The 18,263-nt window shown below is 39.9% G+C and overlaps 1 protein-coding gene, 1 long non-coding RNA gene and 1 other non-coding gene across 3 annotated transcripts in view; all 3 read left to right on the top strand.

The window, feature by feature from the left end:
* LOC105079040 (uncharacterized) overlaps window positions 1–11,737 on the top strand; it is a 281,377-nt gene extending 269,640 nt beyond the window's left edge. The window contains exons 6-9 of the long non-coding RNA XR_012498958.1: window positions 4,412–4,566; window positions 5,050–5,181; window positions 8,727–8,861; window positions 11,179–11,737. This is a non-coding gene — a long non-coding RNA (uncharacterized LOC105079040). The remainder of the gene's footprint in view (window positions 1–4,411; window positions 4,567–5,049; window positions 5,182–8,726; window positions 8,862–11,178) is intronic.
* LOC123612070 (U6 spliceosomal RNA) lies at window positions 8,375–8,482 on the top strand. The gene has a single exon (XR_006719243.1). It is a non-coding gene; the product is annotated as a U6 spliceosomal RNA (small nuclear RNA).
* A 5,086-nt stretch (window positions 11,738–16,823) lies between the features above and the next one.
* The window catches only part of FBXO11 (F-box protein 11), a 77,684-nt gene continuing 76,244 nt past the window's right edge, over window positions 16,824–18,263 (top strand). Inside the window, exon 1 of the mRNA XM_074341104.1 lies at window positions 16,824–17,837. Coding sequence (XP_074197205.1) covers window positions 17,615–17,837 — 223 coding nt within the window. The 5' untranslated portion in view covers window positions 16,824–17,614. The remainder of the gene's footprint in view (window positions 17,838–18,263) is intronic.

Below are 18,263 nucleotides of genomic sequence, written 5' to 3'. Positions count from 1 at the left end.
TATACTAACATTTTGTATTTCTAGGTGCTGTACTGCACTAAAAAGTAGCATTCCAAAAATCTCTGGCTCTTGGAAGATGCTCCCAAAGTTTATGTTCCTAGAGTTGTACGTAGTGTCTTATGAGTAGGTTAAGGAATATGATCCTTATCTTGCTGAAGATTTAGTCTGTATTATTCAAGTAAACCTTTTCCTGGAAGGAGATAAATCCCTAGTTGCTGAAACATTGGTCGATAAGTATATATTGTTCCCACATGGACTTATCATGTATGAAAGAGAATACAGCTTTTTTCCCCCCATTCATCATCCCATATTTGTTTTCTCTTCTAAAATCCAAAGGGTTTTAAAGAATGAAAAATGTTGGGTTGTAACCTGTCCAACTGCCAGGTCTCTTCATTTTAGAAACATTAAGGATGCAGCATGATGTAAAATAGTACAACAGGAAGACCTGTGTGTGGAAACCAAGGTGCTACTCTTAACTCTACCACTAATTAGATGTGTAATTTTAGATAAATCACTTAACCTCTCTAGACCTCTGTTTCTCATCTCTAATTTCTCTATCTAGTCCATAGATTATTGTGCAGATCAAAAGAAATCATAAATGTGAAGCACTTTAAAAAATGTAGCAATGCATGTTATAAACTATTAATATATACATTTATTATTGGTCTGCAAAGTCAGTACCAGACTGAGGTTAAGAGGTGCCCTTGCCCTGAGCCCTGTACTTCAGAGGGCCCTGCATATCATAAACAGAAATGCATATACATTTATTAAATATCTTTCAACATATTCCTAGAAGATATGGCCTCAGCTCTGACAATAACAACAACATTCTTTGGAGCGATTCAAAGCTTATACACAATATTTTCTGGATCTGATTCAAAATGGATCATCTTTATTAAACATACCAAATTTGACCTCACAGCCACTCTGGGTTAAAAATTGAGATGCCATTTAAAAACTGTTAGAGCAGTTAGGTTTAATTTAGACAAGAGAGTGAGCTGCACTAGGATAGTTAAGTGAAACAACAGATGATCCTGAGATAAATAAGGAATTGTGGTCTATGGTGGAAAACATTTTTTATTTTGTGCTAACCAGTTATTTGGTATGGACTATTGCTTACTATTAATGATGTTAGGAAATGTTTACAAAAGATACAAACAGATCTAAGTTTGCCTATTTTACTTTTTAAATAATCTAAAATACTTTTAAAATTTTTAGAGAAAATGATTTTTCTAAATAGAAAGATACAAAATGTGACACATACAACAAAAGTGATATTCCAATAAGATAAAAGAAAATTGGAACAAAGAAATAAAAATGTTTGCATGATTGTGAAGACATTCATATTAAATAAATTTCTATATATAAATAGAAAATATATAAAAATATATATTATATATATATATATACACACACATACATACACACACTACTTTTTAAACATTCTAGGTAAGGCATGGTCTCCTGTGAAGAGATTTGAATGAATTAAACCACATATTTTTCTTTTGTTTTTCTTTATATCCCAACATTGAAAAAATTGAAAGAAGAACTTAGCACCTTATGGATATAGATATTGCTTAAAGACTATTGAAAAAAATCATAGTATGAGTGATAGAATTGATACAATAAAAGTAATTTCTAATATTTTCTGCAATGATTATCATTGCAATCCCATTAAAATGTTTGAATATAATAATTAAAATTCATAGTTCATTTCCAGATATAAATATTGATTAAGAAATTTTATTGACAGTATCAGTTGCTACTGCCTTAGCAGAATAAAATTTCTCCAATTCTATTAAACCAAATTTTTAAAACATCTAACGTTGATATATTCATGAATAATATGATATTATAGCTAGGATTTGCTTCAAAATAATTGGGTATAGAGAGTTGGGGAGTGTAGATGAAGCACAACTGACTAAGAGTTAATTGTTGAAGCTGGATAATAGGTACATGGAACCCTCTATACTTTATTTCTACAGTTGTAAATGTTTGGAATTTTACATAATAAAAAATTAAACAAAAAAACTACATTGATTCAAGAAAAGTTGTCTATTTTGCTATTAGTGTCAATATAAATTACATATATTATAACATAATTATTTTCCTGAAAAAAAGAATATGTATACAATAAGTATATGATAATTTATAATTATGTACATCTTTATCTTATTCCTCATCCAAAAATCATCAGTCCATCAACAGAACATACAAATGTACAATATTAAGTCAAATCATTTTTGTTGTTTAGCTGACTTTCAGTCATAAAAAATATTGCTATATACATTGAAAATATTTTATCATAATAAAGCTATATTTGTCAGAGAAGGTATGTAGAACACATTTATTTAATTATTTAATGTATTCATTTTTAGCTTGATTTATAATTTTTAATTATTTAGACCTATTTATGTACCCCCCCTAGTCCTTCCTGGGTACTAAAAATGTTAGGGGCAAGCATGTTCTCAAAATTTCCATTTCATTCTTAATTTTAACAGCTAAGACTTTTTGGATGGAGATAACTAGAATACTGTCTTTATTCAACTTACAATTGTCCTCCCCATTTATTTTAGAAAAACATTGTACAATTATGCTGGACTTGACAAATAGGGCTCAGATATCTCTGAACATTTTACCCAAGACAGGAACCACGTGTGTTCATGGCTGTGTTGACGCTCTGCCCCTCTCCACAGATCAGTGAGCTAAACAGTCATCATCTCTTTAGCAAGAATAGATGAGATCAAGTTACAGTCCTTTCAGGGAAGAACTTAGGGGTGGTTTAAGATAACTGGTCATCCATATCAAGGATATTCTTTAGAGCATTCTGTATATAACCCCAGCCTCTTGTTCAGTACAAATATTAGGCTTTAGAACAATTTGTGTAGAGAGAAAGGTTAAGACTCCCTTCTTATATATGATGGAGACATTCCTATTTCCTTTGCATCTAATCCTCAAACTAGAAAATGTAAAATTATCTCGTCAACAGTTAGTCCATACAACCAACCAACAATTAGTTTGCTTTGTCTAAACTATTCATACACTCCTACCCCCAAAGTCCTTGGTATGCTTGGATTAACTGTGTGATAGCTCCCATCTCCATATGCAGCAGCACTGAGTCTCGAAAAAACTTTCTCCAGTAAAGTACACTTACAACACATCTCTCCAAGTCTAAGACACTTTCGCTTGTAGGATTGACCAAAAATGTAGTAACCACTTTTTTAGGAAAAAGAGAAGAAAACTATAAAATTAATTCCAATTTCAGAAATATTGAAATGAGGGAGCATGTCTTAGAATTGAGAATACACTGAAATAGGATTTTTTTAAAGTACACTTTAGAATTAAGAAAGTTATTATGATTCTTATGGGAGGCCGAGGGGAGCAATGGGAGGCTGAGGGGAGTGATGGGAGTCAGAGAAAGGTGTACGCGTGGGTCATTATTTAGAAACAACATGGTGACCCTCAGCTCTGGTCATAAAGGCATACCGTGAGAGCAAGAGGACCTAGCAGGAACAACACCAAGAGTGGGGAAAGGGACTTGAGAGCACTCATTGTGGGTCATGGTCATAAAGACATATTACATCAGGAAACTTGCCTATGGCTGGCTCTGCTTCCAAATAATCCTAAATAACCACAAAACAACAGAAAGTTATTAAGGTGAGCCCTCACTTCTGTAACTTCATTCCTTTAGCTTATTGTCAAAATCTAACCACCAGGCAACACACGGGACCTTTCACTTAGCCTTCTTGAGAAACAGGGCTGAATGTTCTACCTCCTGGAACATTTAAAATTATATTTAATCTCATTTTAGTGGAATGTTAAAATATTTTTAAATCTATGTATTAAGAAATGCAAAATGTTTTGAGACTAAATACCAGAGGGTATAGTCATCAGGTGTTACTGTGTTTACCCAATAATTGGCCCCTTTCCTATAATAGATGAATCTGTTTCAGAATGGAAAAATAAATTAAACAGAAAACAAATTCCCTACATAAAGGTCATATGAGCTCTTTGTAACCAGAAATGAGGTATTACAGTATGTTTACTGAGCACCTGGTATTTAGTTCAGGTGGCTTGCTTCACTCTGTAAATGCCAATAACTAGCGTTTGTAAGTGTGAAGTATTATAATGGTCACTTTCATGTAATAATCGCATCCTGATTCTCTAACTGGAAAAACAACATAAAATTGTGAATACTATATGACTAAATAGGGAAAAAAAATATTCTTTAACAGTTTGGGACTAGAAACAGTGTTTGAAGATGGAGAAAAGAAAGGGAAAGAGGCATTCTGGACCTTCTTAGCAATTTTGATTCTGTCTTCAGCACCCCCAAAATCTAGGAGGGTACAAACTACTACAAAACATCTTTAACATGTCTCTGTCTTCCTCATTCTCAACTCTTTCTTTCTAGGTAGAGAACATTTTGGTTTTTATATGTTCTATTTCTTAAGCCCTGGATAAGAGGATGTCAGATGGTAACCAAAGGAATTGCCTCCTTCATGTATTGAGCTTCTGTTATGTGTCAGGAAAAAGGTGCTGGGTGTCCTGGAACCAAAGACGACTAAGGTAGAGTCCTTGATCTTTAGAAGCTTTCATGTGATGAAGGGGAGAGCAGTCAGGGATTGAGACCAGCCAAGTAAACAAATTGTTAGGCTAGTGGGTATTGATTATAGGTAGGGAGTACCAAGCACAATTACTTAAATCAGCTTGTGGTGTGTGTCTTGGGGGTGGGAAGTAGGACAGCAGTAGTGTACTGGAATTTAAAGTCTCAGCCAAAGAGCAGGAATTAGCCAGATGAAGTGCAGCAAAGGAATATGGAAGATCCTTTTTGGTAAAAAGCATAGAAATATAATTGGCAGAAATTGGTAGGTTATTTGATGGGGGTTGGATCAAAAAGAGAAGGAAGAATCTCATGAGGCAGACAGGTAGACACTGCAAAGGTATAGGCAGAGCAGTCAAAATTGAGTTTCAGTCAGATTTTTCTTCTGTCATCTCTGCTTTGGGTAAAACCTCCTTCTCTTGTTAATTGGTCCCTTTGTCATAACCCAGGTCACGGCTTCTAATCTGGCTCCAGTAAAGAAAAGGTCAATAGCTAACGTTACCCTTCTGGCTTTGACACTTTGGCAAATCACCGTCTTTCTAGTTTCTCCCCTGCTCTCCATACCTGACATTTTTTCCCAGGTAAGCCCCTTCATTCACTGCATTTTGCTGTTTGTTTGACTGGTATTCCAGATGCCTAACACCCTGTTAAATTAAACTTAGTTTTATACGTATTGATCTTCCTTTGCTAGAAAGAACACACTTACTCAAAAGAAGAGTTCTCTTAGTTTTTGCTTTTGCAATGATTTTTAAAGAAATAGCCAAGAGCCAAGAAAGCCAATAATAAAGATAATAGCTACAAAAGTGAACTTTTGTTGGTTGTCTGCTCAGTGTCTTAGCCTTACCTTCTCTCCTCCACAGTACCTTAATTTTCATTTGAGGAATCCACCCATCCCCATGCAGCCCTTGTGCTTCCAGGGAAACTGACCCTCTCCCTGTTTAGTTAGTTCAAGCCAACCATCCCATTCCACCTTCCCATGCACAGCTTTTGGATTTAAGCAGTGAATATCAGCATACTTGCTGGACTGCTGGAAGTCATTCTCTCTAGATATGGATGAGGGAACATGTACTTTGGGGAGCTGTTGGCAGCCATCTTGTGATCATGAGAATTGCTGGCTTTAAGGATAAAGCTGCCATTGCAGAAGACAGAGAAAGATGGAAAGATGGAAAGAATCAGAGCCCTTAGTGATATGCTGAACCTGTTCAACTGAAGACCAAGAGAAATTGTCCTTAGTGACATAAACTAACCCAAAAGCCTGCCTTACGTCTGGATTTTCAATTTCATGTATCAGTACATACCTTTATTGTTTAAGGCAGTTTGAGTTGTGCTTTTTGTTACTTGCAACATAAAATATTCTATGCTATACAGTTATTATTTGTTGAGAGGCCTACTATATACCAGGCACTGAAATGGGGGTTCCACAAAGACTAATTCTTGCAATCATATTTTTTTCTTTCTTAAAAGTTGTGGTTAAAATATACATAACATAAAATTTCCCATTTTAACCATTTTTAATTATATAGTTCAGTACAATGTTGTGCAACCATCTCCTCTGTCTACTTCCAATCACAACCATAGTTTGAGGTAAGCATTAATATCCTTATTTTACCAAAAAGGACACTGATCCCCAGAGAGGTGCATTACCCAAATCAGACCACCAGTTAGTGGTTTGGTCAGGATATAAACCCAAGTCTGCCTGAGTGCAAAGCCCATGCTTTTTCTACTTCATTACAGTGCCAAAATAAATTATCAAACAAGGAAACAGAAAATTTTGGTCAAATAACCAGCCCAGGGGCCACAACATAGAGATTAGGATTTTGGGAGAAGCAGATCTAACAAACAGGAAACAAGGTAAGGAACAAAAAGTGATCAGAATTCAAGTCATCAAAGATAGGACACTAGAGGTTGGAGTTAAGGGGAATAGGGAAAACTATTTAGGTTCAAGAAGTAGGGTTTGAAAGGGGGTTTATCAGTGGAGACTTCAAGAATATCTGATTGTATTTGTTCACTCTGCCCTGGTTTGTAGGTGAGCAATCCTTGCCCTGCCTACTTCCCAAAAGGATTCTGACCTGAAGACTAATAACAAAATATATTTTAAAACAAAAATACTCTCAATTTTATGTTAAACATTCATTACAATAAGTCACATAATAAAGTTGATTGTATCATGAGAGAGACATATCCTGTGGTGGGGCCTGGCCCTTTAAATGAGGTCTATAATGGCTGAAGAGCTCTATTACTTTCTTGTTAGGACAAGATGGATTCCAAGTAGGGTTCCCCCTCTCCAAAAAAAATTATATGCTTCTATACTAAAAGCTATCCACCTTTGATGAGTATCTCTTAATTGTTTACTTTTTAACTAAGGGTTTTTAACTAGGGCTATTAGAACTCTAGAGGGTGTTTAATCTGTTGATCTGTTTGTTTTCAAAAGTCTGACTCCTTTCATTTGTGATCCTAGGTAAGTAGTAGCTTGGAGGGTTTTACTTATACAAAAAGATCAGTTCCCTAATTTTCAGTTTTCATAAGTGTAAATTTCTAGGGTCAGAGGCTGTCTTGCAATGGAGGAGGGGAAGTTATATGAATGGATTGGGTAAGACTCCCCAGTGTTTTCATACCCCTCAAACCTGGACTCCACACCAAGGCCCCTTCTCCAGCTGTGTAGTTAAGAAAAATAGTATCATTTTCTCAATTATTTTATATTATTCTAAGTACTGACCTTAACAATTCACTGTGCACCGAATAGAAATATGACAGGGGAAGGGGCCAGGACCCCATGCAGCCAATGTCATTCAACATGTATGAGGCTTATCACCCTTCTCCCACTAGACCAGCATTTGGGGAGTGAATGTCCATTATATGTGTAGATAGTCTGTTTGGCAATAAAGGTTTTTTTTGGGGGGGGGGAATAAAACATAGAAAACTGAATTTTTTCTCCTTTAAAAAAGTTTGCTTTGTGTGTTTTTTCTAGTAGACTTTATGTTCTTTAGAGCAGTTTGGGTTCACAGCAAAATCGAGCAAGAAATACAGATATTTCCCATTACCCCCTAACTCCACACATTTATAGCCTCCCTCATTATTACCATCCCCTAGCAAAGTGGTACATTTGTTACAAGTGATGAACCTACACTGACACATCATTATCACTCAAAGTCCATAGTTTACATTAGGGTTTACTCTTGGTGCTGTACATTCTATGTGTTTGGACAAATGTATGACATGAATCCACCATTATGGTATCATTCATAGTATCACTGCCTTAAAAGTCCTCTGTGCTCTGCCTGTTCATCCATTGTTCCTTCCCAACCCCTAACAACCATTGATCTTTTTACCATCTCCATAGTTTTACCTTTTCCAGGATGTTATATAGTTGGAACCATACAGTGTGTAGCCTTTTCATATTGGTTTCTTTCACTTAGTAATACATACTTAAGTTTCCTCCATGTCTTTTCATATCATAGTTTGATAACTCATTTCTTTTTAGTGCTGAATTATATTCCATTACTTAGATATACCACAGTTTATCTATGCATTCACCTACTGAACAGTATTTTGGTTGCTTCCAAGTTTTGACAATTATGACTAAAGCTGCTATGAACATCTGTGTGAAATTTTTTGTGTGGACATTAAGTTTTCAGTTCCCTTGGGAAAACACCAAGGAACATAATTGCTGGATCGTATTATAAGAGTATGTTTAGTTTGGTAAAAAACCACCAAACTGTCTTCCAGAGTAACTGTACCATTTTGCATTCCCACTAGCAATGAATAAGAGTTCCTGTGCTCACTTCGGCAGCACATATACTAAAGTTGGAACGATACAGAGAAGATTAGCGTGGCCCCTGCACAAGGATGACATGCAAATTTTGTGAAGCATTCCATATTTTTAAGGATTTCTAAACAAAATTTTATCCTGTTTGATTTTTTTAACTCTGATCCAATGATAAAATTCCACCAATTTTCATTTTCCAGTATAGTTACTTCTTTTAGTTAAGTAGCTGGTAGTCTTTGGCTTCTACCCGTTTAAATATAAATAACATAGCAAGCATTTGATAGGACTAACCTGGAATCAAGTGTGCATGAATTAGAATTAGACTCAGACTATCAAACATATTTTCCTATTTTATTACAGATGGACCTTATATGAATTAAGAAAAACTTTTCTTGTTAATAAAAACTTCCTTTAAAAAAAAAAGAGTTCCTGTTGCTCCACATCATCACCAGCATTTGGTGTTGGCAGTGTTCTGGATTTTGGCCATTCTAATAGGTGTGTATTGGGTCTCCTTATCTTTTCAGTTTTTACCCTTGTCCACCTCTCCATCCCCATCATTCCTTGCAATAGATTATCTTTTCAGAAGGAGTCATGGAATTTAAGAGCTGGGCAGTAGGTGGCACAAACTTAGCAACATTAGATACATGATGGAGGGAAAGACTGAGAAATGACTAACTCAAGTCATGTGAGAGCCCTGGGAAAGGAGCAATCTGGCACACCTTCAAACCAATTCTATTTAAATAACTGAGGGCAGAGAAAAATTCATTTTCTATTAATATAAAATGTATAGCTCTTTATGATTAAAATTTAAAGAATTTATTACATGCACTGAATATAATATTTCCACTTACCTGGAAGTGTCTTTCATTTAACGTTTTTTAAACCACTTATAACTTGAACAGCAAGTTATTCACCATAGAGGTAAATTACAGCCATAAATTTTTGCTCAAAATATATTTATAACTTCATTTTCCCCCCATAGTTTATATGTAACAAAAATAGTTCTAACTTTTCTGAAGTTCTTATCCTTTCTTTATCTTTCTTTTGGGAATTTCTAAGCCAGACAACCTCCTGTAAGATACATTCATAGCTTTAAAATGTAGAAAATAACCATCTATCCTTAAAAAAATAGTGTTAGAAATTTGGAGATTTCCAACCTCAAATCCTACCCCCATCTCTTCTTCTGACTGGCTTACCTGAGGGAGTACGCACACTTGTATCTATGCCCCAGTGAGATCCCCAGAACCATTTTATCATTAAGCAGGCAAATGCCCAATTTATAGTGACACTTGAGTTAAGGCTGAGTAGAGGCCAAGAGATGTGAGGCCTCTTGCTTTTCCAACCCCAATCTAAGTCCTGTGACCTCCTCAAGTGTGACAGAAGAGAGAAGAGTGAGGATAAGAATGAGACACATGTTCTCAAGTATTAACAGCTGAGCTTAAGTTTACCTACTTGACCAGGTGCTCCAATGAGAGCTGAGAACTGAGAAGGGAAAGTGGGAGGATGAGGCCTCCTTAGCAGAGGTAGCCCATCCTTACTCCCCTACCCCAATCCACATCTTGATTTGCTTACTACAGGGAGACAATATGTGCAAAACAGCCCACTGCTCCTAAGGGTAGGAAATGAAAAAGCGGGCATTAGGGCCCATACAAAAGGAAAGTATCTTTCAATGTCACGATCCTGACCTCTAGAGAAGTGTCCCCAAAGTCTCTGACCAGACTAGTCACTTCTTCCATATGGAACATCTAATAAGAGGGTAGACAGAAGCAGAAGCTTAGGTGGAAGTTTCCTCCTTCATGACCTCTGGCAGAAATGCGAGAGATGCTGAACAACACCCCATTATTTGTTTCTCTTTAACAACAGGGCTTAATAATCAAACCTCTGCTCAACCAGGATTGTCCACCTAAAAGAGATTAGCAGCTCCCTCAGTTATTACCACTGTTTCTCACTGTAACTTCCTGGGACTAGTGTGATGCACAGTTAAGCTGGTCCTCCTAAGAGTTTCTGTAATGGGTCATAACAGGACATTAATCAATTTAACTTCAAGGCTGCCCTGCATCCTAGGCTAAATATTCACTCTTAAGTTTATTTCTCTTCTGAAATTATGCCTAATAATATTGCCCAAAACTTGTCAACAGAGATTACTTTTTAAAGTCCAAATAAAGAAAAAAAAAAAAAAGCTGAAAATGGAACAATGTGAAGCCCTTCCCATTATTAAATTACCAGAGAAATTCAAGTCCAAAATGAATTCCTCTTCCTATTGTATATTAAACTCCAAAGACCATAAAGTATAATTATTCTTCTCCCTAGTTTCCTGATCTTTTCAGTCTCTGTCAGAAGAGGGTTTGGATTCCTTCAGCAGCCACTGTGCCCTGGGCCTTCTTCCATTACCATGGGTGTAGCATTTTTAGCACCATCAAGTTTGAAGTAATCCACTCGAATTTCTCACGTCCTATAAATGTAAAAAGCAAATGTGACTCCTGAAGTAACAGCATTTTGCAAACAAAATGATGTTCCTAGAACCCAGCGTATAGACCTTTGTTGCTGTTGCCTATCAGAGATTGTAGCAGGCTTAGTGTTATCTGGGAAGGGGAATAATGCACAGGGAACAAAAGATGGAGAACACCTGTTTGGTTTCCACCATGCCAGGATGCCTAGTAGAACATGTAAGTTTTCCAACTACTATATGTGAATTTAAATCCAGCTAGGATAAATTTCCCATCAAGAGGTTAACTGTGACATAGAACATAGTTGCTTTTAATAAGAACATAGTTGACTTTCTACATAACATCTTCCTCTTTCTCCCAAAAAGGGACCCACGTTTCCTCCATCCAGCTGACCGAATCTGAAGCTACAGGGGAAAGTCTGATTAGCCTAAAAGTAATCCCCTCGTGATTGCCAGAGAGTAAGTCAAGAATGGGCATAGGGCCCAATTAGGTACACAGAGACATGAAAATGTTTACAGTGGTAGCATCTAAAATGTCTAGATCACATCCAAATCTTCCTGCTTTCTCTTGGTATCCTCATGTTTTGAATACTTCTGTGTCCATTTCCCTCTTGAGTCTGGTGTTTCTGGCCTGGAAGCCCAGCATTGAATTGAGCCTGGTCTCTGTCAAGTGACATAGCTTCCTTTTCCATGTGTGAACTCAGCACGGCATATTTATAATAGGCAACTCTGCAGTCCGTGCTTATAGCCTTACGGCTGATCTTCTCTGGTTATTTGTCCATCTCCAGTAGGACTCCAAGTCTTTTAAGCTTTATGACACAGCTGCTGCCACTGAATACTGCTCTAGAACCCCTTAGGTCTATTAACCTTGCTTCCAAGATTCTCTTCCCTGAAATATCTCTTAGCTGGATTATCACTCTCAACAAATTTGTGAATCTGAAGCTTCTGTTGATGCCTGCAGAGGCCATAATCTCAGGATAATACAGGGGTCTAATATGTCCCCTGACATGTGCTCCTCTAAACCCCTCTTCTTTTAGCTTTAACATTCTCTAATCCTTGAGTAACTTGTGCTACTTCATATATTACTTTCTGCCATTTCTTTCTCCACTCCTGTTCCACTTCTTTCGATAATTCTGTTCTTTTCAAGGAGGCCCAAGTGAGTTTTTAAATTTTAATCTGATTCTTAAATGGGTCCAGTTTTTCCACTAACACAGATAAAATTCCAGCTGCAGTCCTTTTTTTCCTTCCTCCTTTCCTTTCCTCTTTCTTTCTTTCCCTGTGCATTTGTTTCCTGACCAACTCCATAGATTCTCTCTTGAGAGGCTCCCATAGAGCCATTGTCTTGTTATACAAGAGCCATACCTTCTTCCCTACATATAATGTCTTAAAAATCATCAAGTAAGTCCTGAAATGACACCAATGCCAACACCACCAACAATAATGGCTAATAGTTTACTGAGCCCCTACTATGCACCAAGCACTCTTCTAAGTATTTTATAGGTATTACACTACTTAATCCTCACAACAAGCCCTTGAAATGAGGACTATTATCATGCCCATTTTACAGATGCAGAAACTGAAGAACAGAGAGGTTAAGTAACTTGCCCAAGGTCAGCCAGCCAGAAAGTGGCAGAGCCCCCTCTTGGCTTTTCATTCTTACATTTGCTCATGCTATGGTCACCTACCAGTCCTTCCATAATATAACACCCTTTTAGTGTTTGGCCTAGTCTTCTCTCAATGCTTTAAAATTAGGTATACTTTTAAAAAGCAAAAATAAAGATTTACAGTGGTCTATCACAGCTCATCCTAAATTTTGAACATAATTTCTTTTAATACGGCTATGTCTCTATTATTCCACAGGGAAGGGTATTAAAGTTAGAGTCTATAATTTTTTAAAGATAACCTCTATTATGAGTATAACTGGATTGCATGCTTACCAGGTTTTTCCACGTATACATTTAATTTAAATCCTTAGTTCCAAGTTAATTTTCACTGCCTAACTAATAAAATATTATCTGAGCATGTACTAAGGAATGAATTTTTGCAGCTTAGTGAGATAAGTCATTCATACTCTAACAAGGATATTTTAAACAGAGCTGATTATTCCTTCAGGAAAACCATATTCAGATCAAACTAATTTCCTAAATGACATAAAAGGAATGAGCAGCTTTGAGGTGTCTTATGTAACTGACTGAGTGCTGACGGCTCGGGACTAAATGATGGAATAACAGAGGAAAGGGAAGCTGAATCTTTGAAATGGTAAAAATGATCATTTAAAAATCACAGTAAATATCACCTGCCAGGTATTAAAATGATTAAAGAGCTTATTTTTTCCACACTCCTATTGTGATAGGTTTAATAAACAAATAATTTTAAGTACCCTAACCTGTTAAGCATCAGTAATTAGTTGAGAAAAACAAACACAAATGTTCTTGAAGGGAGAGCAAACCCTGAGGGAATTTAGTCCTCTGAAATTATGCTAAGTGTATACTGAAATCATTCTGGGGACTCCTACCCCAAATAAAAATTCCCTTAAAGTTTTTCTCCTGTTTTCTCTCACACATAACTTCCATGACAGCTAATTGACAGGATTATTTGCTAACACAGGTGGACCTGGCAAAGGATAAAAACCACCTGGAATATTTTGGGTTTTCACTGGAAGAATTAAGAATCTATGACACCTGTGAATGGGAAGAGCACCAGACTGGCAGGTATTAACTTTGCCACTAAGTATTTATGGGATTTGGTTTTGTCACCTCACCTCTTTGAACTTCAGTTTCCCAATCTGTCAAATACAAAAATGAGAATTAAATGATGTCAAAGGCCCATTCTAACAACTCCCAAGTTCTACAATTTTAAGTTAACATGGCTTTGAACACTTTTGCACAAAGAACTCTCTAAAATTTAATCCTGTAAGATAAACTAAAAATATGTAGGAACCAGTGATACGGGGATAGGATATTTTTTATTAGCTCCCAGTAGATAGTCCACTATTGTTAAACTAGTTTCTCTCTTGCACTTCATCAGTCACCATGGCTCCAAGAAAGGGAGCAGAGCAGATGTCATTACAAGAATGAAGAGGATATGGTACATAAGGAAATCTACTGTCACACAAGAAAGAGAAAAATCCATCTCTTACATCCCGTAAGAGATGAAAGAAGAGAAGGGAACAGGAAGAAGTAATCAGACCCAGTGTGCTTACTTCCTGTGCCTTCTCAGGGTGGAAGCTAGAATTGGAGGTATATAGTTGAAGTATTCACACAGATATGGGGAAGTCAAGAAAATGGGTTAGTGGTTTGCTTCCCTGGGCATGTCTGTGAACACTAGGAACTCTGCTTTCAGCTTGATGGCATGTTCAACACGACATAGGCAACACTGGTAGAGGGAGGTAACTTAATAGATGAGCCTGAACCAAATCTCCTGGCTCATCAAGGCCTACATGGGGTATTCTAGAAATTCAGAAGTTCCCACATGTCTCAATGAGAAGATAGAATGACATCGTGAGAATCAATGGACCTGCAGAGGCCTGAGGTCAGTAAAGAGGTTGCAGTGTATAGGGTAAATGGTTCAGTATGGACTTCAGTAAAGGAAACAGCATGACTTCTGAAAAGGACAGAAATGAGCAGTTTTACTTCTGAGGCTAGCAGTTCTGTTTTCAGACCATACCAGACACTTCATACTAGAAGACAACACAAGGACTGGCATACATGGCTCAGGGCCCTTCCCGGATGCCATGTCAGCCTTTCCATCCCTCAGGGCTGCTACTAGCCACTGTGTGAATTAGAAAAAGGCACTTCCTTTATCAAGACACTTTACTTCAACCTATCAGAAAACTGTCATAATATACTGGTTTTGTTAAAATAAGGCATCTTACTGCCACATGCCTGAGAACTGTCATAATAAACTTTAATCTAGGATGCTGAAGATGTGAAAGACACTCCATCTATGTATACCTTATACAGCAACCCTTTCCTCCCATAAATATCTTGGAATGAGAGGGAGGTGGGAAAATAAAATACGTAAGAGTCAGCATTTACCTATAAAGAAGATAACGTGGAGACTAAACTAGGATAAAAATTACACAGGACAAGCTATGCTTTCTTTGTACATGTGAATTGATTGAGTTGTCTGCCATACCAAAATACAAACTCTTTATGCTGAAGGTTTTGTCTTTTCCTTTTTTTGGTATCTCCCATAACACCTTATAAAGCAATGCACACACAGAAGGAACAAATAAATGCTTGCTAAATAAAAAAGTAAATCTTTAGAAAAATCAGAATTATGGATTCACTTATAATATATATAAAGCATGTAATTTTCCTTTTTCCCCCTACAGTTATTTGAACCAAATCTACAATTTGACCCATTTGCACCTTGCTAACAACCAGAAAAATCTGCAGTTCTTTCATTGTTTTGTCTCCTTCCTCAAATTTCTTCTTGAGAAGGAAACTTATATCTGAGTTTCTCCATTTTCAGGACCAAACAGAGATCATCTCAAAATTACAGAATTTTTAAAAGTTGAAAACAGTTTGTACCTCTTGGAGAGTGATGGAAATGTTAGCTATCTTGATCGTGGTGGTGGTTTCATTGGTGTATACATCTACCAAAAAATCATCAAATTGAACATCTGACGTGTAGTTTACTGTACAGAAATCATACCACAATAAAGGTGTTTTTAAAAACTGAAAACAGGATTATGTAATCCAAACCAAACCCTTATTAAAAGGTGAGGAGACCCTGATACCTAGAAACGTAAAGTATTTTGCCTAGAGGCACATATCAAGTCAGGGACTCAAACACCCTACACAATCTGGCTCTGCCCCCCACCTCCCGTCTCCCAAAATACACTTTCCCCCTCTAACCTCTACTTCCCTTATCATACTTTGTAACCACTTAATCATCTGTCTCAAACCTAAGACAGCAAGTGATCCAACTCAAAAGAGAAAGCAATCACCCAAAAGTTTGAAAATCAGAGAATCTGTAAACTGCCAGTTTTACCATATCCATAAAATGATAAACAAAAGAGAGCGGAGAGACTTGAGAAAGGGTACTTTTTCAGCCATCACAACAACAGCTAGGGAATAAAAACCCGTTCTCCTTGGGGAGAGATTATGCTGAAGGGACCAGATATAGATACAGAAGATAATTCCCCTTGGAGTTTTTTCTTTTCCTTTGAGTTTGTGAGATCTAAAAAAAAAAAAATTTTTTTATCGCATGAACAATCACAACCTCAATACACTTACGTCTCTCTTTTTCTCACATACTATTCCCCCAAACATTATATAGCCCACATCTTCAAAGAGTAAACTGACCAAAGGTCTGTTACCTATTAACCAAAACCTTTTCAAGATTTAGATGATTCCCCTTAGACCATAATTAGGAACCGACTTCAAACTTCCGTTACCAAGCTCAAAGCTCGGTAAAGTGGATCTCCAAGGTGTGCAAATACCCTCAGCTTGACTAAAGGGCACAGAATCTCTAGCGCTCCCTGCAGCTCAGACTTTGAACCTACCTACCACAAAAAAAAAAAAAAAACAAAAAACCCGAGTTATCGAAGATTGGCTACCTCACTCCACTTTTTTTTTTCCGCTTAAAAAATTGGGTAAAGAGGGGGAAGGCTGAAACGGCGAACCGAAGGATTAAACACTACTCCCCATTACATCAGCAGCCCCCGCCCTTTCCTCCCAGCACCCCCTCTCCTAGAATCGTCGCTACGCACTAGCGCTCTCTTCGCCCACCCCCCTGCTCTATTATATGCCCTGATACCTCCCCATTATCACCGGCCCTACCACACTCCCCTATCTTCCATCCCCCTCCTTGGCGGGGGAGGGAGGAAACCCGAGAGAGGAAACAGGGCGTTGAAGGAAGGGACTTCGCGATAAGACCGGAGGCCCCATTGGCCCGGAGGTTGTATAAGCACCTCCCATTGGCTGCTTGACCTAAATCCCCGCCTCTCTTCTTCCCCGCCCATTCACCCCTCCCCCCGCCGCCCCGCGGCCCTCCCCCGCGCCCCTGGCCAGCCCCGCGGCGGGGAGGGACCGACTGGGCGAGTGGTGGCTCCGGTGGTGTCAATGGCTCCTCCTGCCACGGAGCAGCAGCAGAAGCAGCGGCGACGGGGCTGAGGAGGAGGAGGAAAGGCTCCTTTAAGGAGGAGGAACGACGACGCCTCGTTTTCCCCCTATCTCCTCCCTTCACACTCATTTCCCCTTCGCCGAGGAGAGAAGGGGGGAGGAGAGAGAAGAGGCCGAAGAAAGAGAAAAAATTCCTCTCAGAAATCTCTTTCAGGGAGTGTGGGGGGGAGGAAGAGGGAAAAAAAGAGCCGGGCGCCCCCTGCTCCCTCCCTCCCTGCTCTCCCTCTCTTCTCCTCCTTCTCCCTTCCTCACCCGCCCGCCCACTCCCCCCGCCGCCGGAGACGCCGCTCGGGAGTCGGCGGGACCGGGGTCTGTCTCCTCAGCCGCCGACGCCGCGCTTCGCCTCGGGATCCCCAGGCGGGCGGACGCCCTTTCTTTCTTTCTCTTCGCCTTGCCTGTCTTTCTGTCTCCGTCCCCCGCGGCCGCCCCGCCCGGAGGCCTCGGCCTTCCCCGTGCGTCAGGCCCGCCCGCCTGACCTCGCTCGGTGTCTGTCTCCGCGGGCCTTTCTCTTGACTGGGGGTCTCGCTTGCCCCTCCGCCCTTACCATCTCCCCTTCCCCTCGCCCCCTTTCTTTCCTTCCCCCTCTCCCCACCCCCTTCTCCTGCCCCGGAGCTCGCGGTGCGTGTGTGTGTGTGTGTCCCTCCGCCAACGCCGCCACCTCAGCCCGGCAAATGAACTCCGTCCGAGCCGCCAACCGGAGACCCAGGCGAGTGTCGCGGCCGCGCCCGGTGCAGCAACAGCAGCAGCAGCCCCCACAGCAGCCGCCGCCGCAGCCGCCCCAGCAGCAGCCGCCGCAGCAGCAGCCTCCGCCGCCGCCGCAGCAGCAGCAGCCTCCGCCGCCACCACCGCCGCCTCCGCCGCTGCCCCAGGAGCGGAACAACGCCGGCGAGCGGGGTAAGGCCGCGCTCCCTCCCCGCCGCCCGCCGGGCTGGCCGGGACCCGCGGGGAGGGAGGCCGGGACGGGCGGGGGGCGTCCTGTGCGCCCGGGGGTGGGAGACGGAGGCTGAGCGGAGGCGGGTCCTCCGGTGCCGCAGTGTCAGTCCGGCCCGGGCCCCGACCGGCAGGAAAAGCCCCGGCTTCCCCACTCGCCCGGGCTTTCGCTCAGGCCGCGCTTTGTTTGGTTTCGGGGGCTCGGCACCCTCTCCCCACACCCAACCCTCTGGCTTCTTGGCTCGCTCGGGGACCCCGCAGGAGTCTGTTGGTGGGTAGAGGGAAAGCGAAGGGTGGGATTTCCCCCTTTTCGGCTGCTTTCCACGGTTTGGTCTCCCGTTTCCAATAGAAGGTGGGGGGAACGACTGGGAGTTATTGGGTGGTGGGGCT

This window comes from Camelus bactrianus, chromosome 15, assembly GCF_048773025.1.
Source record: "Camelus bactrianus isolate YW-2024 breed Bactrian camel chromosome 15, ASM4877302v1, whole genome shotgun sequence".
Classification (NCBI taxonomy): Eukaryota; Metazoa; Chordata; class Mammalia; order Artiodactyla; family Camelidae; genus Camelus; species Camelus bactrianus.
Note: the sequence above shows the minus strand (reverse complement) of the source record. Positions and strands in the feature narration are given on the sequence as shown.